We start from the raw sequence: 24861 nt of genomic DNA, 5'->3' as shown, positions 1-24861 counted from the left end.
CTACATGGGGCTACCCTTGAAAAGCGTTCGGAGACTGCAGTTAGTCCAGAATGTGGCCGCGCGAGTGATATTGGGTGCACCGAGGTACACCCACATTACACCTGTCCTCCGGGAGTTGCACTGGCTACCAATTGGTCTCCGGACACAATTCAAGGTGTTGGTTATTACCTTTAAAGCCCTACATGACTTAGGGCCAGACTATCTGCGAGACTGCCTACTGCCACATACCTCCCAGCAGCCAGTAAGATCCCACAGATTGGGCCTCCTTCAGATGCCATCAGCCAGACAGTGTCAGCTGGCGGGCTCCCGGAGGAGAGCCTTCTCTGTGGCTGCTCCGACTCTTTGGAATCAGCTACCCCCAGAGATCTGGACCATACCCACTCTCATGGCCTTCAGGAAAGCTGTAAAAACTTGATTTTCGTGGGTGTAGGTATGCTGGTCTTGTTGTATTTGGGTCTTTTCCCTTGTAAGATTGAGATTGTCTTGGCAACGTTCCAGCAAGGTCTCACTTGCCATCCTCAGGCTGGTGTTTTTGGCATTTTATATATAAAGAATGCTTGCCAGAACTTAATTTGAAGCCTTTTGGCTGGGAGCAGAAGGAAATGATACAGTCTGTTGCTGCAGTAAACTTGCAGGACTTTTGCCTGGACTATTCCTTGGGTGAATGCAATTAATTTACAAGAGGTAAATAAAGAGGTTTGGTTTTTTTTCGTGACAAGGAGTCTGTTTCTTGCTTCTGCTAAGGCCGGGTCAGAGCAGCACATTTGACACCACTGATTTACTGGCAGCCTCAGATGCTTGCAACCCCTACATTCTGACTGATCAGGATGTCTCAGATTGCTAGGACCACCAGGAATCTTTTTTATGAAGAATCCTAGATAGTTTCCCACACATTCCTACCAGTGGTGGTATTCAGCCGGTTCGGACCAGTTCAGGCAAGCGAGTAGTGGCAATCTGTACTCGCCCACTCACCCCGGCTTTATGTCATCCTGTTTAGCCACATTGTCTAAGCCGCATGCATGCGTGCAAGCATGAGCAAAGCACATGCACGGAAGGTGCACAGTCACAGTTTGGTGACCTGGTGGTAAAATTACGTGAAACCCATCTCTGATTTCTACTCTTAGAAGGGAGTGGGGAATAAAGCAATTTCTTTGCAGGGCAGTTGCTAACTTAGGAAGAGGAATATAAGCCTATGTCATTTGCTTGTATTTAGGATCTGCTGCCAAATTTAGATAACTGAGGATGAAGAATAAAGGGGGTGGGTTATTTTACGATTCCCTTGCTGCCAATTGGGTTTTTTTTCCCTAAGCCCCAGCGGTTATCAGATTTCACGGAATGGTAATTGTCTGAGCCTCTGACATACAGGAAGATTAAGATTTGCTGGATGATTTTCAGTTGATCCTCAAGAGTTTCTGATTTCCCATAAATTTACAACACTGTAAGTAAAATTTAAAACAGGAAAAAAATCCCTTCCACTTCCATGATAGCAATATTACCTCCACCATTTACCTCCACCAGACCGATTAGATCCCACAGACTAGGCCTCCTCCGAATTCCATCCGCTGGCCAGTGTCGACTGGCGACTACCCGGAGGAGAGCCTTCTCTGTGGCTGCTCCGACCCTCTGGAACGAACTCCCCATGGAAATTCGCACCCTCACCACCCTCCAGGCCTTCCGCAAAGCCCTTAAAACCTGGCTGTTCCGACAGGCCTGGGGCTAAAGAACCGTTGCCCCCGTCTCGAATGGTATGACTGTTGCGCTTTTAAATTATGTATTGTTTTGTGTTGTTGTCAAATTGTTTGTATTCCCCCCTTCCCTTGTTTTGAGTTGTGAGCCGCCCTGAGTCCCCCTCGGGGGAAAAGGGCAGCATACAAATGAAATAAACATAAACATAAACACAAAACAATAGCAAACAGCAGGTAGACATATATACAACTTTACAGTGCTTTACAGCCCTCTCTAAGTGGTTTACAAAGTTGGCATATTGCCGCCCCTCCCAAAAAAAATTGGGTCCTCATTTTATCCACCTCGGAAGGATGGAAGGCTGAGTCAGCCTTGAGTCTGATGAGATTCGAACTGCCAAATTTCAGGAAACCAAAAGTCATCAGAAGTAGCCTGTAGTACTGCCCTCTAACCACTGTGCTACTGCAGTTCATAAGCTTTGAAGTTTAGTTGTGTGCTGTGGCCCAGCAGGAGCTGTTGGAGCTGCCACCAGACTCCGACAGCGAGGGGCCCTATGAGTCAGCTCTGGAGAATGTGGAGGACTCTGGACAGGGTTCCGACTCCAAGCAGGGCACAGAGAGGCTGGTTAGTCACCAGGAGGCACCTGAGCCTTGGACCAGTGAGGAGGAGACAAGGGAGAGTGATCCGGATGTCAGTAGTGAGTTGTTCCTGGATGCCCTGCACCGAAGAACTAATAGGCGTCAGGAACAGTTGCACAAGTACAGGAGGTAATTGCACTCAGCTGGCCATGCTGATCTTCTTCTTTTATGTTAACATAAGATCCTTGGCTTCTGTTCCTTTTTAGAATAAGAATGAGTATTGTTTTTGTTAGTTTTCTCTGCCAGTGGCATTGCTCTTTAATTCAACACAAATTACTCAGGTCTGTTATTTACAAACAATGTAGAATCACATCACCATGAAACTTTTTATGATTTCACAAGTGCTTTCAGTTCCCTTGTGTGTAGTACTCTTGTTCAATTCTCCATTTGTGTTCTTGTTTTCCCAAGGTACCCAATTATATTATATATTTTGAGTCATTTTGCTGCAAGCCTCAAGAGTACAGTTTGGGCATTTCTAAATCCTTTATGTACATCAACTTAAGAGGGAGGGAGGGAGGAAAAGAAGAAAGGAAGGAAAGAAGGTAAAGAACGAAAGGACGTGTGATAGTTAAGTATAAGTATAATCTTTATTGTCATTGTACTTAAGTACAACGAAATTGGTTTTAACCTCACTGGTGCAAAATTATAACAGAAACGAAAAGAAAAAGAAAAAAAAAACTAGCATGTGTATGGAGTGATTGTGGTTGTATTTAAAAGTCTCACAGCCCAAGGATAGAAACTATCTTTAAACCTCTTTGTTCGGCTGGCTATACTTTGATGTCTTCTGCCTGATGGTAGAAGTGCAAAGAGACACTGACCAGGGTGTGAATCATCTCTGAGTATCTTCCTTACTCTGCTAAAGCAGCGAGATCTGGCGATGTCATCCAGTGGTGACAGAGGGCAACCAATGGTTCCTTGTGCCGAATTGATCACTCTCTGTAGTGCCTTCCTGTCCACAGCTGTTCAACCAGCATACCATACCGTAACACAATATGTGAGGACACTTTCTATGGTGGACCAATAGAAAGAAGTCATCAGCCGTTGTTCCACCTGATTTTTTCGCAGGACTCTAAGGAAATGAAGTCTCTGTTGGGCCTTTCCAATCACCAGAGACGTGTTGTTTTTCCAGGTGAGATCTTGACTAATAAGCACTCCCAAGGATTTAAAAGAGGAAACCCTCTCCACACAGCCTCCCTCGATATACAGTGGGGCAGGTTCCTCTCTGTGCTTCCAGAAATCTAGCACCATCTCCTTTATCTTACTAATATTTAGATGTAAGTTGTTTCTTGAGCACCATGCGGATACCTTCTGGACCTCTTCCCTGTATGCTGATTCATCCCCTCCAGTTAAGAGACCCAGCGCTGTTGTGTCATCTGCAAACTTTATTATGATGTTGGATGGATCAGAGGATATGCAGTCATGTGTATACAGCGAGTACAGGTATGGGCTGAGCACACAGCCCTGAGGGGAGCCTGTGCTGAGCTTCAGCATGGAAGATGTAAAGGACCCAACCTTTATTTTTGGGGACGATCCATCAGGAAGTCTTTGATCCATTCACAAGCGAGGGGAGGGAAATTCAGGTCAGTCAACTTTTCAATGAGAATTCCTGGTAAGATGGTGTTAAAGGCCGAGCTATAGTCTATAAAAATCATTCCCAGATTTCTCAAGGTGGCTCAGTGCAATAAGTAGAGCAGTCTTGATGGCGTCCCCTGTTGCTTCTATAAGCAAACTGGTGTTGATCAAAATTTGGTGGAAGGCAGGACCTGAGGTGTTGTAGGACCAGTCTCTCAAAGCACTTCATCACTACAGACGCCATTGCAATGGGTCTATAGTCATTCAAGCTTTTTACGGCTGCTTTATTCGGAACTGGGATAATTGTGGCTGCTTTCAAGCATGATGGGACTCTAGCCTGTTGCAGGGAGAGGTTAAAAATCCTTGTCAGGACCCCTGTTAATAATCAGCACAGGTTTTTACCACTTTCCCCAACACCCCGTCTGGACCTGCAGCTTTGTTGGGATTTACAGCCTTCAGCTCAGCTCTCACTTGATGTTCATCCAGGGTGAGTGGCTGGAAGTCAGAGGGCCTTTGGGCTAGAGCCACAGAGACTGATCTTTTGACCTCAAAGCGGGTGAAGAAGCTATTTAGCTCCTCTACTAGCAGGGCATTAACATTGGCTATTTTTTTTGTATTGCCCTTATAGTTGGTTAGGTGTTGTACCTCCTGCCACACCTGTCTTGAGTTATTATCTTCCAGATACTTCTCTACCTTTTGTTTGTATTTCTGTTTAGCTACCTTAATGCCTCTTTTCAAGTTTGCCCTGGTTTCATTGTATTTGCCTTCGTTTCCTGCCTTGAAGATGGAGTTTCGGGCTCTCTCAGAAGTGATTGTACCTCTGCTGACATCCAGGGTTTACGATTACTGTAAACTCTGATGCGCTTATTCCAGAAGTGGGTTCCTGCCAGTTCGCACCAGTTCGGTAAAACCGGTTCGTCAAATCTACCGAACCGGTTAGAAGAGGTTCCGTCAGTGGACCCGGAAAGCAGGCCACACCTACAGAAGAGGTTCCAAAATTTTTTGAAACCCACCACTGACACACACACACACACACACACACACAGAGAGAGAGACATAGATAGACAGACTCACACAGAGAGAGAAAGAGAAAGAAAGAAAGAAAGAAAAAAACACATGGCCGGCAAGCCACTCCCACCAGGTCACATGGCCAGCAAGCCACTCCCACAAAGGAGGCCACACCCACAGAGTAGGTTCAAAAAAATTTTGAAACCCACCACTGGCTTATTCACTGTTACATTGTCGGTGCATGTTTTAATGTATGAGAGTACAGTGTCAGTTAATTCTTGCAGCTCCAAATGTTCAAATATATTCCACTTGGTAGTCTGAAAGCAGTTCTGCAACTGGTTTAATGCCTCCTCCGGCCAACTTTTGACAGTTTTCAAGACTGGTCGTATCCTTTTCCTAAGGAGGAATTCTACATGAATTTAAAATTTGGTGTATTGTTTTTTTTAATAAAGTACTAAAGTACTGAGCCGAGGTGGCGCAGTGGTTAAATGCAGCACTGCAGGCTACTTCAGCTGACTGCAGTTCTGCAGTTCAGCTGTTCAAATCTCACCGGCTCAGGGTTGACTCAGCCTTCCATCCTTCCGAGGTGGGTAAAATGAGGACCCAGATCGTTGTTGGGGGCAATATGCTGACTCTGTAAACCACTTAGAGAGGGCTGAAAGCCCTATGAAGCGGTATATAAGTCTAACTGCTATTGCTATTGCTATTGCTACCCCTAAACTTTATTTTCTTACTTGGAAACTGACACAAAATATGTTCTTTTACAAGTTTTACTCCAGGACTTTCTTTATTTTATTTGATCAGCAATAACAAGCATCCTTCAGTTTTGCTAAAGCAAACCATTTTCTACAATTTACCACCAGGCATCAAAAATATCCAGATGTAGCTGATGCAATGGAGATTAGCATCCCATGTCTATTTTTGTTCTGATATTTGCTGAACGGCTCCACCAGGCACCTTAGGCCTTATTCCTACTTGAATGAACAGCCTTAAAATAATTTACAAGCAAGGCCAATGAAATTTTATGAAACATGAAGCAGATAAGCCTTTCCTGGTAGCTCGTCACACTGAGTTTTCTACCTGCATGGATGTTCCCCAGCATGTTTTGTTATGGGGAATATCCCCAAAGAGATAAAGGGTAGTGGGGAAACGTTCAGGAAGGAAATTATGTAAAAAGGTAAGTGTCCAAATATTTCTTACAGGTACTCCTCAACTTACAACAGTAATGGAGACTGCACCTTATTGTTCTAAGTCATGACGGTCATAAAGAGGGTCACCATGTAAGTGTGAGGGAGTTGCTGAGTGCCAGACATGACCATTAGAGAGGAAAACAGCCATTGGAACTTTAGAACAGGCCATAAGTACCATAAGTGGCCCATGTGCTGCAACTTTACCAGGTAGATGGCATAGGGAGCCAAAGCTACAACCAAAATTGAATCTGGTAGTCCTGCTAGAAATACTTCAAAACCTCCCCCCACAGGGGAGCAAAAGAAACAAACTGTCAAAGTGGGTGTGTCAGGTCTCTAACAATGCTTCAAGCTCTAAGCATATAGCGCTCATAAGGAGCATCCTGAATCATGGGAAGCGAGCTTCCTATAATCATCTCCGCTGTCCTCACCACTTTCTGTATGGACTTTCTATCGGACGCACTGCTGCCACCAAGCCAAACAGTGATGCAGTTTGTTAAAATGCTCTCAATCGTGCCTCTGTAAAAAGTGGCCAGGACAGAAGGAGCAAGATGTGCTCTCCTCATCCGACACAGGAAATGCAGACGCTGGTTTTCACGCTTCACTAAGGATGACGTGTGGAGAGACCAGTTCAGATTGTTAGCTATCTGCATCCCTGGATACTTTTCTGAAATGGTATCGGGTCTCCTGCTTGATTCATTCTGTTTTCTGTGTTTTATTAAAAGGCAGAAGTTATTACAAGCCACAACTCATCTGATGCTTAGAGCAATGTTTCTCAACCTTGGCAACTTCAAGATGTGTGGGCTTCAATGCCCACGATTCCCCCCTTCCCCCCGGCCTATCTGTAACCTAATTCTTTAGGAATACAAAAGACTGAACCTGAATAAAGAGGAAGAAAGTTGTGACTAGTGATTGGTAGGAGAAGATTGGGTCTCTGGAAACAAATAATCAAAAAAAAAATCCTCTGTGTTTTGTTGACCCAATAACTCTTCCTTATTCTTAAACCTGTAGGGGATGGAAACAAATATCTAAGACCTATCATTATTTCAGGAAAATAATAGTGGCTTGCTTCAGGCACAGAAAAGGAACATAATGTGCTTGTCATTTATAAGCAAGCCATGGTGTCTATGACTTCCACTTCTTGGTCAGCAAGATTTACATCATTTCTCCATATATTTTTTAGATTAGGGAATATAAGTAACTCGGCTCTCCCTGTAACTCTTCCACCGTCCTTTTTTGACAGCAATAAAACATTTCAGTGAGACATTAAAGAAATAGAAACAAGAATCTCTTGAAAATCTAGTGCAAGCATTACCACTAGTACTGTTTAACGGAATAACAGGGTCAGAAGGAAGTTTGGAGGTCTTCCAGTCCATCCCCTTGCAAAATCAGGAAACCCTATACCATTTCAGACAAATGATTATCCAATCTCCTCTTTAGGAGACTTAAACATTCAACACTTCTGGAGGCAAGTCATTACACTGCTTAATTGTTCTCACTGTCAAGAAATTTATCCTTTTAGGTTTTCCGGTGCTTTGGAGAACAGCTTGCCTCCCTCTTCTTTGTGGCAACCCTTGAGCTATTGGAACACTGCTATCATGTCCCCCCTAGTTCTTCTTGTCATTAAATGAGACATTCCTGCAATCGCTCTATGTATGTTTTAACCTTCAGTCCAGTGGTGCAATTCAGATGGTTCTATCCAATTCGGGCAAACCGGTGGCAGTGTTGGTGGGAGACTCCGCCCACCTGCCCGGATATCATCATGTCCATTTTTGACGCTCTGCACATGTGTGGAAGGTCCTGTGCATGCCTGCGCACTCACATTTGCGAACTGGTAGTGAAGGTAAGTTGATTTCACCCTTTCATCAGTCCCCTAATCATCTTCTTTTCTAGTCTCTGTACTCTTTCTAGAGTCTCAACATTTTTTTCAACAACAAATCGCTTAGGGAATAATTTAGCAATCAAACATTTTATCCTTAAAATATGTACCATTACCAGCTGAAAGGGTTTTTTTCTTTGCTACATTAAAGGATTAGATTTGAAAAAGAAATATTGGAAATTAGTTTGTAGGGCAATTTTGCAAAGCTTTATACAAAAGTAGCTTTTGTATCCTTCTCGTGGAAATATACCCCTTGCTATTATTTGGGATGATAATGATTTTTAAAACATTCAAGACTTGCTTTTGTTATTTGAAAAGGGAGAGGGAGATGGAGAGGAAAAGAGAGGGGAGTGGGGTAGAGAGGAAGGGTGGAAAGGAAGGAACAAGACATGGGGAGAGGGAGGGGGAGAGGGAAAGAAGAGAGAAGGAGGGAGGGAAGGAGAAATGTTAGACAGAGGAAAGAAGGAAGGTGAGATGAGAGAAGAAGAGGGGGAGGGAGGAAAGAAGGAAGGAAGGAAGGAAGGGAAGGAGGCAGGGAGGAAGTAAGGGAGGAAGGGAGGGAGGAAGGGAGGGAAGGAGGCAGGGAGGAAGGAAGGGAGGAAGGAAGGGAGGAAGGAAGTGAAGGAGGCAGGGAGGAAGGAAGAGAGGAAGGAAAGGAGGCAGGGAGGAGGAAGGAAGGGAAGGAGGCAGGGAGGGAGGCAGGGAGGGAGGAAGGAAGGAAAAAAGGAAGGAAAGAAGGGAAGGAGGCAGGGAGGAAGGAAGAGAGGAAGGGAAGGAGGCAGGGAGGGAGGAAGGAAGGGAAGGAGGCAGGGAGGGAGGGAAGGAAGGAAGGGAAGAAGGGAGGAAGGGAGGGAGGAAAAAAGGAAGGAAGGGAAGGAGGCAGGGAGGAAGGAAGGAAGGAAAGGAAGGAAGGAGGCAGGGAGGGTGGGAGGGAAGGAGGGAGAAAAGAAGGAGGAAGGAAGGAGGCAGGGAGGAAGGGAGGGAGGAAGGAAGGAAGAAAGGAAGGGAATCAGGAAGGGAGGAAGGAAGGAAGGGATTATTTTCTAACTCCCTGAATGCAGTATGCATTCAGAGCACCGCACTGGACTGGGAGGAGAATAAAATCAAACCAAACAAAATAAGGCCAGCCTGTCTGTACAAAAATCAGCAAGAAACTGGACTCCTTTCAGTCTTACAAGGCTGACATTTAATTATTCTTCAAAATGCAAAGAGGTCAAGTGCAAGAAATTATTTGAAGAAGAAAAAAATCCCTTTGACATCTGCGGAGACAGTGGCAGGCCAGGCTCCTCTGAGCAGAATCAAAGCTGAGAAATTATCCGGCCGGGAGTGCGGCCTGAAAGCAATCTCCTTTACAAAGGACAGCCACAGTGGGGATTTTATCGTTTCAAAGCATCACGCTGATCGTCAAACACATTTGCAGTTGTGTGGCTTTAGTTGGGCAGCTGCCGGATGAGCCATCAATCAATTTTAGCGACCTACAATTCTTATTTGAACATTTCATTTCATTTCATTTTCACTTTAATTTGTATGCCGCCTTTTCCCTGGGGGGACTCAGGGCAGCTCACAGTCAAAGTGGGGGGGAGGACAAACAATTTACAACATGGAGACAATACATCATTTAAGAACACAACAGTCATACAATTCGAGTGGGTTATCATCGTTAACCCCAGGCCAGCCGGGACAGCCAGATTTTAAGGGCGGCGCAGAAGGACTGGAGGGTGGTGAGGGTCCGAATCTCCACGGGGAGTTCGTTCCAGAGGGTCGGAGCAGCCACCGAGAAGGCTCTCCTCCGGGTAATTGCCAGTCTACACTGGGCGGCTGATGGAATTCGGAGGAGGCCTAATCTATGCGATCTTATCGGTCTAGTGGAGGTAATTGGCAGTAAGCGGTCTCTCAACATCTAGAACGGGGATGTCAAACTCAATTTCATTGAGGGCCACATCAGGGTTGTGTTTGATCTTAGGAAGCTGGGGTGGGCGTGGCCAGCTCAACATTACTCATGTCAGGGCACCTGTGGCAGAGGTGGGTTTCACATAAGTTTTGCCGTGCACGCCCACTTGCTTTGTGAGTGTGCACGCCTGCTGTGCATTTGTTTTGATTGATGACTTGCACGCATGCACGTGGCCTAGAAAATGTAGCGATATAGTACGGCATAAAGCCAGGGCAGGTGGGCAGGGGTGGGTCGACCCACAAGTTGCCACTACCGATTTGCCCCGACCAGTCTGAACTGGCTGAATACCACCTCTGGCCTGTAGTGGCATGAGTGCTCTGCCAGTGAAAAGGGAGCTCAGGAAGGCTGTATCTGGTCCAGGGGTGGGTTCCTGCCAGTTCTAACCTCTTCTATAGAAAAGGTTCCACAAATCTACAGTGCTGTTTAGAACCGGTTCCAGCTCCCTCCCCCCGCCCGTCCACGCATCATCAAGATGACGAGCAAGAGGAGGAATTCTGGGAGTTGAAGTCCACGAGTCTTAAAGCTGTCAAGTTTGAAAACCCCTGGAGGTTTTTTTCTAAAGGGTTAGGGGTGCAAGGGTCTTGTAACTTGACAGCTTTAAGACTTGCATGCTTCAAATGCCAGAGTTTCTAAGCCAACATTTGGGTTGCTAAGCAAGAGCGTTGTTAAGTGAGTTTCACCACATTTTACAAGTTGGCCACGCCCAGCAAGTAACATGGCTGCCAAGGCACTCCCACCCAGTCACATGGCCAGCAAGCCACTCCCATCTGGTCACATGGCCAGCAAGCCACTCCCACAAAGCAGGCCACACCTGCAGAAGAGGTTCTCAAATTTTTTGAAACCCACCACTAACGTGGTCCTCCCGAGCTCCATTTTCTCTGGCAGAGGCACCGTGGGCCATTCCTTCGCTGTTTCCAGGACAGCCCTGTGGTCCAGATCTAAAAACCCCATGGGCTACATCCAGGCTTCGGGCCTTGAGTTTGAAACCCCTGATCTAGAGCTAATCTCATCAGTCTGGCATCTGGGTCCACGTTAAATAAAGTGTATGGTAGGATAAGTTTTGGCGTGGTGGTTGGTTGTGTGGTAGGTGGTGGCTCGTGCGCTATCGAAATATCAAGACTATTGGAAAGCATTGATACCGAAGATATAGTAAGAGTAAGGTTCTACATCTAGATAAGAAAAATGCCTAGGTACAGTATAGGTGGTACCTTGCTCAATAGTAGTAACTGTGAAAGGGGTCTTGGAGTCCTAGTGGACAACCATTTAAATATGAGCCAGCCGTGTGCAGCAGCTGCCAAAAAAGCCAACACAGTTCTAGGCTACATAAACAAAGGGAGATCAAACAAATCAAGATCACCTGAAGTGTTGATACTACTTTATAAGGCCTTGGTAAGGCCACACTTGGAATACGGCATTCAGTTTTGGTCGCCACGATGTAAAAAAGATGTGGAGACTCTAGAAAGAGTGCAGAGAAAAGCAACAAAGATGATTAGGGGACTGGAGGCTAAAACATATCAAGAACGGTTGCAGGAACTGGGTATGTCTAGTTTAATGAAAAGAAGGACTAGGGGAGACATGATAGCAGTGTTCCAATATCTCAGGGGTTGCCACAAAGAAGAGGGAGTCAAGCTATTCTCCAAGGCACCCGAGGGTAGAACAAGAAGCAATGGGTGGAAACTAATCAAGGAGAGAAGCAACTTAGAACTGAGGAGAAATTTCCTGACAGTTAGAACAATTATTCAGTGGAACAGCTTGCCTCCAGAAGTTATGAATGCCCAAACACTGGAAGTCTTTAATAAGATGTTGGATAGGCATTTGTCTGAAATGGTATAGGGTTTCCTGCCCAGGCAGGGGGTTGGACTAGAAGGCCTCCGAGGTCCCTTCCAACTCTGCTATTGTATATGTTTGGCTTACCCACTCTGCGACCAAATATAATTCCTGTCCCCAAAATATAATAACCTATGTTACCTTCCTCTCCTCACATTACACATTTTTTTTTTCATCATATAGAAAAAGGGAAAGGAGGGAAGAAAAAAGTAAATCCAGGGTAATAAATAGGACCTTGTGTTCTTTTTCTGCTTTCCAGCACTGATATCACCAATCCCATCAATTGCATTTTGCATTTCCCCCCTTCTGAAACAGAAACGGAGAACTGGATCTGAATCATCATCAGATGGTGGGAGAAAGAAAAAGAGAGAGAGAAATGGCAATAAATATCAATTCCAGGGAGTTATCTGCCTTTGAGAATGAGGCTCATTATCTCCATTATCTCTGTAAACCCACACCATTCCGGCTAACTGAAAAGCAACAGTGAATTTCTGCTGAACCCATCCCCATTGTGCAAAAGAAATTAAGTAAATCGGGTGCAGGAGCTGGGGAGCTCAAACATTGGCCTGTCATCGTTCCTTGTCCGGCTGTCCCTTTTCAAAAATAGTAGGACTGTCAAGGAAAGCCAGTCCTTGCAAGGAAAGGCAAATTCTTCTGATAAAAAGCACCTTGTTCTTTCTGGCATCTGTTCCATGTAGCATTTCCTTGCTATTAAACTTTGAGGAGTAGAATCAGCCTGTCCTTAAATTGCATATTTTGGCTAGCAAAGGCATGGAGATACAAGAATAGACGACACCCCCAGAAGCAAGGCTCAAAATCCAGATGGATCGCTGCAGAGTTGAACACTGGGCCCTGTTCTAACAAAATGAAATTCAATGTAGAGAAAAGTAAAGTTCTACACTTAGGCATGGAAAAAAACAACAACTGTAAAAGTATGGACCAGGTCAAATGCGGCTCAATGCGATCTTGGAAACCTACTGGACAATCACTTAAGAGGCATTCTTGAGTCTGTCCTCTGCACCTCTATAACTGTTTGGTCCAACCCAACAAAGACAGAGACAGACTTCAGAGGATAATTAGAACTGCAGGGGGGGAAAAAACCACAATTACTACTAACCTGACTTCCATCGAGGACCTGTACACTGCACGAGTCAAAAAGAGGGCTGTGAAAATATTTACAGACCCCTCACACCGTGGACATAAATTGTTTCATCTTCTACCTTCAAAACGACGTTATAGAAACTGCACACCAGAACAACTAGACACAAGGACAGTTTTTCCCAAATCACTCTGCTAAACAAATAATTCCCTCAACACCGTCAAACTATTTACTATGTCTGCATTACTATTAGTATTAATCTTCTCATTGTTCCTATCGCCCATCTCCTCCCACGTATAACTGTATGACTGTAACTTTGTTGCTTGTATCCTTACAATTTATATTGATTGTTTCCTAGTATAATTTGATTGCTCATCCGTACTCTATGACTATCATTAAGTGTTGTATCTTATGATTCTTGACGAATGTATCTTGTCCTTTTATGTACACCGCGAGCATATGCACCAGATTCCTTATGTGTCCAATCACAATTGGCCAATAAAGAATTCTATTCTATTCTATTCTATTCCATTCCATTCTATTTTATTCTTAAATATCATCCAATAATGTTTGGCCACAGCCAAAAAAGCCAATGCAATCCTAGCCTGCATTAATAGAGGGATAGAATCAAAATCACTTCAAGTATTAGTACTGATTTATAAAACATTTGGCCACATTTGGAATACTGCATCCAGTTTTGGTCACCACAATATTTTTTTTAAAAAAGATGCTGACCTCTAGAAAGAGTGCAGAGAAGAGCAGCGAAAATGATTAGGGGACTGGAGGCTAAAACACATGAAGAACAGTGGAAGGAACTGGGCTTGTCTAATCTAGTGAAGAGAAGGACCAGGGGAAACATGATAGCAGTCTTCCAATATTTGAGGGGCTGCCACAGAGAGGAGGGAGTCAACCTATTTTCCAAGGCACCTGAAGGCCAAATAAGGAAGAATGGATGGAAACTGAACAAGGAGAGATTCAACTTAGAAATAAAGAGAAATTTTCTGACAGTGAGAACAATCAACCCATGGGACAGAAGTTGCTTTCAGGAGTTGTGGGAGCTTCATCACTGGAGGCTTTCAAGAAGACACTGGACTGTCATCTGTCAGAAATGGTGTAGGGTCTCCTGGTTGGGTGGGGGAGTTGGAGTAGATGACCTGCAGGGTCCCTTCCAACTCTGTTAATCTATTAAGAATCTGCTTCTCCTCGGCTCACTCTGCCAATGCAGTCCGATTCCAAATGATTTTTTTTAAGCATTCAAGGGGAAATTTGAAAAATGTCAGTTGATTTCTAAGCAGTGGGAAAAGATTAATTAAATCAGAACAATAGTGGCAGATAGACAATATATGTGTATGTGTGGGATAAAGTGACATAAAGGGAACACGGTGGCACAGAAGATTAATGGCGCTGGAACTGTCAACCAGAAATGGTTTGCACTCTGGGAGTTCAAGCCAGGCTCTGTGAAATTGAGTGAGCTCCCGTCACTTGATCCCTAGCTCCTGTACACCCAGCAATTCGAAAGCATGCAATATTGCGAGTAGATAAATGGGTACCACTTTGGTGGGAAAACCCTAGCTGTCTTTGTGTGTGCAGAGAGTGGAACCTAGTGTGGACCATCCAGTTGCTGAATCCAGAAAAAGAAACACCTGGACATTATTTTACCAAGAATATAAACATTACTGAATAAACCACATTGGCACAGAAGAACCAAAACCAGCTCTGGACTTCACGCGCAAAGCACACCGTTCATCCCCCTTTTTCCCATGGGGTGCCCACAGTCCAATACATCCATCGATCAGTTCTGCTCATTTTGTTATGGGAACCAACCGATCACTCTGGGACATCTGCTCGGAGTGTCCTTGAAGTGAGAGCAACGTCTCATGGGAACGAACAATCCTTGAATGCCATTTTCCTAACCCTTGCATTCCATTCCCCCCACTTTTCTTTTCTTTGCTCAGCTGCAAGTGAAGTGGAATATAGGTGAAAGTGTAAGTCAATCTTGGACCTGGCTGGATGCGAGACAACGCAACATGAGGTAAGCAAGGAAAAACCAGCAGAGGAGCTTGGAAGAGCCAGCAACCTGAAAGCCACCAGTTAGCTGGTGTAAAACTAGTTCAATTCCCCACAGTGCACCAAGTGTAGGTGTATAATTACTAACCAGAATGACCTAGTATTCCAGGTTACTGGGGGATTGCATTGTGTGTGTCTCATGTGTAATTTACCCTGGCATTGTATGCCATGCACACTAAATAAATAGCACTTAGACTTATATACCACTTCATGGTGCTTTACAGCCCTCTCTCAACAGCTTACAACGTCAGCATATTGCCTCCAAAATCAGGGTTCTCATTTTACCAACCTCAGAAGGATGGAAGGCTGAGTCAACCTTGAGCCGGTCAAGATTGAACTGCTGGCAGTGGGCAGAGTTAGGCTGCAATTCTAACAGCACTCTTGATAAAAGAAATAAAAGTCATAAGAATAGATATTTTGTAAACAAATTATATCAAAAGAATAAGTGGCAGAGCCAACCCATTGAGGAAATCTAGCATCCATCCCTAAAATAAGTTGGCCTTGTAGGTTGGATAGAGCTGAAGTGGCATAGTGGCTAGAATGTAGTACTGCAGGCTACTTCTGCTGACTGCCGGCTGCCTGCAATTTGGCAGCTCAAAATCTCACCAGTCTCAAGGTTGATCCAGCCTTTCATCCTTCCGAGGTTGGTAAAATGAGGCGCCAGATTGTTGGGGGCAACAGGCTGACCCTGTAAACCTCTTAGAGAGTGAAGTGTGAAGTGGTATATAAGTCTAAACACTATTGCTATAGGCTTTGCATATTCAAATATTTGGGCTAAGTGAATAGCAAGCAACTCAATCCTTAAGAACTAAATAGCTCAGCTAATACAATAAAAAATATTGACTCAATCACCTCGTTTCACCAGTGAGAAGCATAATAATCAAAAGATAGTCCTTGACTTACAACCACAGCTGAGCCTAACATTGATGTTGCTAAGTGAGACAGTTGTTAAGTGAGTTTTACACCACGTGATGAGCATTCTTGCCACAGTTGCTAAGTGGAATCACTGCAGGCGTTCAACTCGTATCATAGTTGTTAAGTGAATTTGGTTTTTCCATTGAATTTGCTTATCAGAAGGTTGCAAGGGAGGAATCACATGACTCCTGGACACTGCAACCGTCATAAGTATATGAAGCATATGAATTTTGATCGCGTGACCATGGGGACGCTGCTATAGTCACAAGTGAAAAATTGTCGTCACTTTCTCGGTGCCATGTAACTTCAAACGGCCACTGAACAAATCGTTATAAGCAGAGCACTTCTGCAATTTTTTTAAAAAATGAAATTCATTGACAGCTTGGTAGCCCTTTCCACAGAACGTCAAGTTTACCTCAGAGCGTCATCAACACCTCCAAGCAGCACAGTTTCTATTTTTTACCTCAGATGTTGTTGGTCTGCAATAGCCTGCCCCGAAAACCAGGTTTTCTAGCGACATTCCAGTTAAATCTGGTCCCGTATCCAAGTTGCCTTTCCCAAGCCAGGAAGATCTTCCTGGCCGAACAAAACTAAACAAAAAAAAGAGAGAGAAGATGTGGATCAAAATCTCCCTTATTTCCTATCTGCGCTAGGAACAATTTGTTATTTTTATATGCCTGTAAAAGGAACACACACGGTGGCTCGGTGGCTAAGATATTGAACTCGTCGATCACTTTGGCGGTTCGAATCCCGAGCGCCTTGTAATGGAGGGAGCTCCCGTGACTTGTCCCAGCTTCTGCCAACCTAGCAGTTCGAAAGCACATAAAAAATGCAAGTAGAAAAATAGGCGCCATTGTTATTTTTACATGCTTGTAAAAGGGACACACACGGTGGCTCGGTGGCTAAGATGCTGAGCTCGTCGATCAGTACGGCAGTTCGAATCCCGAACACCTTGTAACGGAGGGAGCTCCCGTGACTTGTCCCAGCTTCTGCCAACCTAGCAGTTCGAAAGCACGTAAAAAATGCAAGTAGAAAAATAGGCGCCATTGTTATTTTTACATGCCTGTAAAAGGGACACACACAGTGGCTCAGTGGCTAAGATGCTGAGCTCGTCGAACACTTTGGCGGTTCGAATCCCAGGCGCCTTGTAATGGAGGGAGCTCCCGTGACTTGTCCCAGCTTCTGCCAACCTAGCAGTTCGAAAGCACGTTAAAAAAATGCAAGTAGAAGAATAGGCGCCACTTTGGCAGGAAGCAGGGGGTGGGCTGCTGGGGGCTCGCAGGTGTTCAGGAGAACCTCTAGCTAAGATTCTTTGCAGTTCAGAGAACCCCCAAATCCCACTGCTGCCTGGCCCCGCCCCGTCTACTTCTGCCAGGAGTCTCCACGCAGCCTGTTTGGATGCAGGTAAATGCGGGGCACATACGGAGGCTCCAGGAGAGCGAAAAACAGGCCTACCGGAAGTTTGGGAAGGCTGGAAGTGGGCCCATTTATGGCCTCCAGAGGGCCTCCGGAGGCTAGGGGAAGATGTTTCACCCTCCCAGTGGCTCAAGGAAAGCCTCTGGAGCCCGGGGAGGGCAAAAACGCCCCGCTCCTCCCGCCATAGTGCAGGAGGACTAGGCACGCCCACCCAACAACCAGGCAGAGAACCCCTTGCTAAAGTTTTGAAGCCCACCCCTGCACAGAGGAGGACATCTATAGCTAAACCCTTGATTCAATTCCTTGCTCAAGAAATCAAGAAAAACCACATTAACGAAAAACTGGCAGGGGAACTTCATGTTTTCAAACAGGGAGCAAACCCCCACAGTTTTTTTTTTAAATTTAGATGCTGCCCATCTCATCCAAAGATGACTAGATTACCTCTCATAAAATTAAAATAATAGAGATAACAGAATAATAGAGTAGGAAAGGACCTTGGAGGTCTTCTAGTCCAACATCTTGCTCAGGCAGGAAACCCTACACCATTCCAGAGAAATAGTTGTTGGATCTCTTCTTTAAAACCTCCAGTGACGGAACACCCACAACCTCTGGAGGCAAGTAGTTCCACTGGTTAATTGTTCTAATGGTCAGGAAATGTCTCCTTAGTCCCATGTTGGTTCTCTCCTTTATTAGTTTCCACCCATTGCTTCTTGTCCTACCATTAGGTGCTTTGGAGAATAGCTTGACTCCCTCTTCTTTGTGGCAACCCCTGAGATATTGGAAGACTGCTATCATGTCTCCCCTAGTCCTTCTTTTCATTAAACTAGACATACACAGTTCCTGCAACCTTTCTTCATATGTTTTAACCTCCAGCTCCCTAATCATCTTTGTTGCTCTTCTCTGCACTCTTTCTAGAGTCTCCACATCTTTTTTTTATATATTGTGGCAACCAAAACTGGATGCCGTATTCCAAGTGTGGCCTCACCAAGGCATTATAAAGTGGTATTAACACTTCACGTGATCTTGATTCTACCGCTCTGTTTATGCAGCCTAGAACTGCAATGGAATGCAGAAAATGCCTAGTGCAAAATTATTGTTCAGGGCTGGGCCAGTCCTTCAAAAATGCTTTGTAGGCGTGCAAAGAACTTAACTTCAAATCATTAAAACAGCTGTGTCTTTTTCAGGTTCATCTACCCTTTTTAAAAAAAAAAGAAGATCCACCCCATTCTTTCCATTATGGGCTGCAGGGCAAGGCCACTTTGCTTTGGTCATTGAAATCAAGACTTGCTTAATTTAAGGATTTGAAGAGAGCTGATTTATCGTGTAAGGATGCAGGTCACTTTGGAAGGATTTGCAAAGTCTTCTTACATTGCCGCCAGCAGCCAGCAGAGCTGGCAGCAGATTCAGACAGTGAAGAGGTTGGGGAGGGACATGGGCCAGTCCTGGAGTCTGGGGAAGGCTCTGATGAGGGCTCTGTGTCAGAGGCAGAGATGAGGCCAGAGCTGTATGCCAGTTATCAATAGCAATAGCAATAGCAATAGCAGTAGACTTATATACCGCTTCATAGGCCTTTCAGGCCTCTCTAAGCGGTTTACAGAGAGTCAGCATATTGCCCCCAACAATCTGGGTCCTCATTTTACCCACCTCGGAAGGATGGAAGGCTGAGTCAACCCTGAGCCGGTGAGATTTGAACCGCTGACCTGCTGATCTAGCAGTAGCCTGCAGTGCTGCTTTTAACCACTGCGCCACCTTGGCTATCAGCTGCCTTCAGAGTCAGACATCAGTGAGGCAGAAGAACAGCTGGAGCCTGTTCCCAGTGTGCGCATGAGCAGAGTTGCCAGATGAATGGAACAGCTAAAGAACAGAGGTTTGACTTGGGAGTAAGGCCACAGGTGGATGGTGAATGGCCCCTCCCAGAGGAAATAAAAGAGGAGCAAAAGGGGAGTGGAGTTTGCAGGAGACAATTAGTTCACTGAATTGGTTCGTGACTCTCCGAGACTCCTTGCCAAGTTTTGCAGAAACCGACCTGTCAGCTCTCCAAGCCAGATAAGGTCTGTGACTGTAAATCCTCCCTTGAAAGACTTTGCTGGATGTGAATGAGCTGAACTCACAGTCAATTAATAAAAGGGATTTTTGTTGGGACAAGGAGTTTGCTTCATGCTCTCGGGGAGCTTCGGTCAGAAGAGTTCGACTGTACCTGAGGAGGGGTTGGTTTAAAGCCACCAGAGATGCATGTAGAGTAACCGTGACTGCCGACAGGTGGAAGTAGTCAAACATGACAGGGACGTGGTGATGTAGACCTTGCCTGGGGTGGAAGTGGAGCCCCAACGTGCGGCTGCTTATGACCGGGATGCTCAGGACGTCTCTCAGCCTGGATGGAGAGGATAGAAGAGTTGAGAAAAATGAGATGTTGGCTTGCTCTGCGACACGGTGGCTGCTGCAGAGTTTCAGGCGTGACTGGAATTTTGATCATGGGCTGTTATTCTCTTAGCAGTGAGTCATACTTCTGAGGTTGCAGCTCAACTCTCTACTGTGTAATTATGGCAACAACAGGGTCAATTTCTTGATACTGGCCTGAGAATCCTCAAATGGTTTGCCTTCTACCATTCTTGCGGTCATTTTTCCTTTTCCTTTCCGTTTCCTTTGTACACTTCTCCTTTCCCCCCTTTCTCCCATCCTCCTCTTTCTCCTTCTCCTTCTCCCCCTTCCTCTTCTTGTCTTCCTTCTTCTCCTTCTCTCCTTCCTCTCCTTCTCCTCCTCTTTCTCCTCCTTCTCCCTCTCCATCTCCTTGTCCTCCTTTCTCCTTCTCCCTTCCTCTCCTTGTGCTCCTCTTTCTCCTTCTCCCCTTCCTCTCCTTCACCTCCTCTTTCTCCTCCTTCTCCCTCTCCGTCCCCTTGTCCTCCTTTCTCCTTCTCCCCTTCCATCCCTTGTCCTTCTTCTCCCCTTCCTCTCCTTCACCTCCTCTTTCTCTTCCTTCTCCCTCTCCATCCCCTTGTCCTCCTTTCTCCTTCTCCCCTTCCTCCCCTTGTCCTTCTTCTCCCCTTCCTCTATTCTCCTTCTTCTTCTCCTCCTCCAACAATGCCATTTCACTAAAATCTGTCAACATACACTAGATTATGATCCCAAATTGCTCTTGTTAAGAGGAAGGTAAAGCATAAAAAGGTGGTAATATTTATGTGGTCATGTTTTTCACTGAATCATCAGGATGCTGATGGAATAGAGAGGATTGTCTCCACGATGGTCTCTATGTTCTTTTCATGATTATTTCCTCTATATCCAATAACTGTTTCGTGCATACCTAATACTCCATGCATTTTTTTCTAAGCAGGCTACGGTTCAGGAGAACCTATTTCCTAATTTTAAAATGCCTTCAGAGTCTTGGTTGCAAGAAAATAGCACTTCACCTTAAGAGGCATTCTACTCACTGTTGTTCACTGTCTGTAAAAAGCAGGTCCAGTTTGAGCTGGAAATCAGCTTCGCTTAACGCTTCTTCCACCTGAGAACAATTTTAGGAGGAAAAAAAAACCCTTGTTATTAAAAGCTAATATCAAAATCAATTGTCTGTGGAGATTCTCAAGTCATCCAGGTCATAGTTGTCCCAAAGGTGGCTTTTTTTCAGGAGGCAACTGGACTTTCTGGTTTTTCTATGAAGATGTTTCACTTCTCATCCAAGAAGCTTCTTCAGCTCCTACTGGATGGTGGGGAATGGAAGGATTTATGCTCCTTGCAACAGTTGATCATTTGCATCCTTTTAGAGGGTCATTGAGGCCACTTGGAGGTTTATCTCTGTCCTCGGGGTCACCTGAGTAGTGCAAATGGTTCCTGTAGTCTGCATTTTTTCCTTCTGGAAATCCATTCCTACTCCCACACCAATTCAGAGGGTTTTCACCCCAAATTTCATAGCTAAAAGTCTCATATATAGTTTTATACATATATAAAAGACGTGAGCTGGAAAGGGACAATCAAATCCTGCCTTTTATGTATCATGCAGATGCCACTAGGACAACTTTGATTGTCCCAAGTAGGCTTATTTTATCACACCCTGTGGATAGTTCAGAAAATCCCTCTTGAAGCCTGAGAGAGATTATCTCTCTACATGCCTTAAACAGATGAGCTACTTATCTATCTGATATGTGTTACCATCTGGACTAAGCTTCCACCAAGAAAATAGAACTGATTGATAATCTGAGGGACAGGCTACTGAGATGGAGGCCTCAGAACAGGGGTGGGTTTCAACCAGTACGGACCGGTACGGCTGTAGCGGATGGTGAAATTTAGCGTGCCTTCCCATACCCACTGGTCAGGAAGCCCCGTACCGCAACGCTCCCTCCCTTCATTTGCTCTTTCACTCGCAGTGGTTAAATGCAGCACTGCAGGCTACTGCTAGATCAGCAGTTCAGCGGTTCAAATCTCACCGGCTCAGGGTTGACTCAGCCTTCCATCCTTCCGAGGTGGGTAAAATGAGGACCCAGATTGTTGGGGGCAATATGCTGACTCTCTGTAAACCGCTTAGAGAGGCCTGAAAGGCCTATGAAGCGGTATATAAGTCTACTGCTATTGCTATTGCTATCTGCACCATGCCGAAAAGTTCTCAGAAGAAGAGTCAGAAGAAGAAAGAACTGGTGAGTGTCTGGGGTTGGGGGAAAGGATGTTGGGGAAGAGGGAAGAGGCAGAGGGGCTGCTGGAGGAGTGTGTGCATGTGCACAGGCTGTGGGTTTTTTAAAAAAAACATCTGAGTGAATCCAGGAAGAGGGAAGAGGCAGAGGGGTTGGAAGATACTATAGGAACACACACTTCCAGCCTCTCTGCCTCTTCCTGGATTCACTCAGATGTTTTGAAAACTTACAGCCTTTGCACAGCACACACACTTCCAGCCCCTCTTCCTGGATTCATTCAGACATTTCTAAAACTTACAGCCTGTACACACGTACACACTTCCAGCCTCTCTGCCTCTTCCCTCTTCCTGGATTCACTCAGATGTTTTGAAAACTTACAGCCTCTGCACAGCACACACACTTCCAGCCCCTCTTCCTGGATTCATTCAGACATTTTGAAAACTCACAGCACACACTCTTCCACTCTTTTAAAAACATATGAGTCTTGTAACTTGACAGCTTTAAGATTTGCACATTTCAATGCCAGAGTTCCTGAGCCAACATGACTGGAGGAGGAATTCTGGGAGTTGAAGTGCACAAGTCATAAAGTTTGTCAAGTTTGAACACCCCTGGGGTTTTTTTTTTCTAAAGAGTTAGAGGTGCAAGGGTCTTGCAAGTTGACAGCTTTAAGACTTCCATGCTTCAAATGCCAGAGTTTCTGAGCCAACATTTTGTTTGCTAAGCAAGAGCGTTGTGAAGTGAGTTTCACCACATTTTACAAGTTGGCCATGCCCACCCAGTCGCATGACTGCCAAGCCACTCCCACTCAGTCACATGGCCTGCAAGCCACTCCCACCCAGTTACATGGCCTGCAAGCCACTCTCACAAAACAGGCCACACCTACAGAAGAGGTTCTAAAAAAAATGAAACTCACCACTGATAGATGATAGATGATAGATGATAGATGATAGATGATAGATGATAGATGATAGATGATAGATGATAGATGATAGATGATAGATGATAGATGATAGATGATAGATGATAGATGATAGATGATAGATGATAGATGATAGATGATAGATGATAGATGATAGATAGATAGATAGATAGATAGATAGATAGATAGATAGATAGATAGATAGATAGATAGATTTGCTGGAGAGGAATTCACTGTAAATTAAATAAAAGGGTTTTATTGGGACAAGGACTCGGCTTCGTGCTGTGGGAGAAGCCTAGCTCAGAACAGCTTCCTTGTGACTCACTACAGTATTCCTTACGGGGGGGGATGCTTGGTACTCATCATGCCTCCGGAAACCAATCAATGAGGAATACTGAGGTACCACTGTACCTATAACCATGCATGGATTTTCATTCATGCTCATACTTGTGCGAGGAGGAATCTTCTTTAAGAGAATCAAAACCATCTCACCCTCTCACCATCCAGGAGGAGATGCACAGAGAAGTTCATGGATTCATTGAGGAGAATCTCTTCATTCCGGTACAAGATCTGAAAGACTCGGCTGAAGACCATGTTGTCATGGATGCTGGCTGAATGCAGAATCGTCTCCCCTTAAGCCGTATTTAAAAAAAGAAAGAAAGAAAGAAAAGCATTAGTTAGCCAGATAAATATAGTGGGATTCATTCATTTTGCATTCCACGAGCCCAGATTAATTTTGGCCTCTTCTTCATATCCGGCTTTCTTATCCCACCAATTTTATTTGGCCTTTAACCAGAGGTAGGTTGTTCCCGGTTTGGCCCAATTTGGCTGAAGTGGTAGCGGAATTCAGCCCTGGGTCGCAGAACCAGCAGTGACCCAGGCCTGCCACGCCCCTGAACCAGTTCCCTCACCGTTGCTAGGCTGCCGCCATTTTGATTTTTAGTGATTGCGCATGCACAGTTCACTATAAATTGTTCAGCGCATGCGCAAAGAACAATTTACATTGAAGAGGATGTGTCTGAGGCACACAGGGGTTGAAAACCAGTAGTAAAACCGGCAGCAACCCACCCCTGCCTCTAACCCAGGGGTCTCCAAACTTAGTAACTTTGAGATTTGTGGACTTCAACTCCTAGAATTCCCCAGCCAGTATGGCTGGCTGAGGAATTCTGGGAGTTAAAGTCTACAAGTTTGGAGACCCCCCCCCCCTTCCTTTGACTTCTAAGGGGAAGACCTTCAAAATACCTCCCAGTTGAAATGTTGAAATGCGGGATGTGTTTTCCAGCTAATTTCAGGCAAGGAGCAGTAAACTGGCTGAGCCCATTTGCCCCCAAAATAAATCCTGAATCCCACCCAAAATTTATGAAAGAAATACATTCTCACTGCACCTCATGCCCAAATATATTAAGGGATGGTTTAGAAATCTATAGAGTGTCTTTATTTAGTATACTGTTAGTTAGTATTTAAATTATTATGTAGACAGCATCCTAAAAAGCAGAGACATCACCCTGACAACAAAATTGCGTATGTCAAGGCTATGATTTTCCCAGTTGCAATGGATGGCTGTGAAAGTTGGACCATCAGAAAGGCTGAGCACCAAAGAATGGAGGCCTTTGAACTCTGGTGCCGGAGAAGACTCCAGGGAGTCCCTTGGACTGCAAGGCGATCAACCTGGTCACTCTTAGAGGAGATCAACCCTGACTGCTCTTTAAAAGGCCAGATCCTGAAGAGGAAACTCAAAATGCTTTGGCCACCTAATGAGAAGGAAGGACTCCCTGGAGAAGAGCCTAATGCTAGGATCGATTGAGGGCAAAAGAAGAAGGGGACGGCAGAGAATGAGGTGACTGGATGGAGTCACGAAACAATAGGCATGAGCTTAAATGGTCTCCAGGGGATGGCAAGAGATAGGAAGGCCTGGAGGAATGTTATCCATGGGGTCACGATGAGTTGGACATGACTTCGCAACTAACATCATCATCATCAACAACAACAATAATAATTCACAGAATAATAGCAAACAGTCTTGTGGCAACTTAATAGACTTACCCATATTTTTCGGAGTATAAGACACACCTTTTCCTCCCTAA

The 24861-nt window shown here is 45.0% G+C and overlaps 1 protein-coding gene across 1 annotated transcript in view; it reads right to left on the bottom strand.

Moving 5' to 3' along the window:
- The window catches only part of FAM135B (family with sequence similarity 135 member B), a 146370-nt gene that overhangs the window by 47818 nt on the left and 73691 nt on the right, over positions 1 to 24861 (bottom strand). Inside the window, exons 4-7 of the mRNA XM_087706658.1 lie at positions 23270 to 23409; positions 20668 to 20738; positions 19440 to 19613; positions 16290 to 16416 (exon numbers count right to left, since the gene is read on the bottom strand). Of these exons, the coding sequence (XP_087562784.1) occupies positions 16290 to 16416; positions 19440 to 19613; positions 20668 to 20738; positions 23270 to 23409 (512 nt within the window). The remainder of the gene's footprint in view (positions 1 to 16289; positions 16417 to 19439; positions 19614 to 20667; positions 20739 to 23269; positions 23410 to 24861) is intronic.

Source organism: Thamnophis sirtalis, unplaced genomic scaffold (assembly GCF_051295495.1).
Source record: "Thamnophis sirtalis isolate CommonGarterSnake01/CBP01778 unplaced genomic scaffold, rThaSir2_p1.2 scaffold_2, whole genome shotgun sequence".
Taxonomy (NCBI): Eukaryota; Metazoa; Chordata; class Lepidosauria; order Squamata; family Natricidae; genus Thamnophis; species Thamnophis sirtalis.
This window is presented reverse-complemented; position numbering and strand designations above follow the sequence as displayed.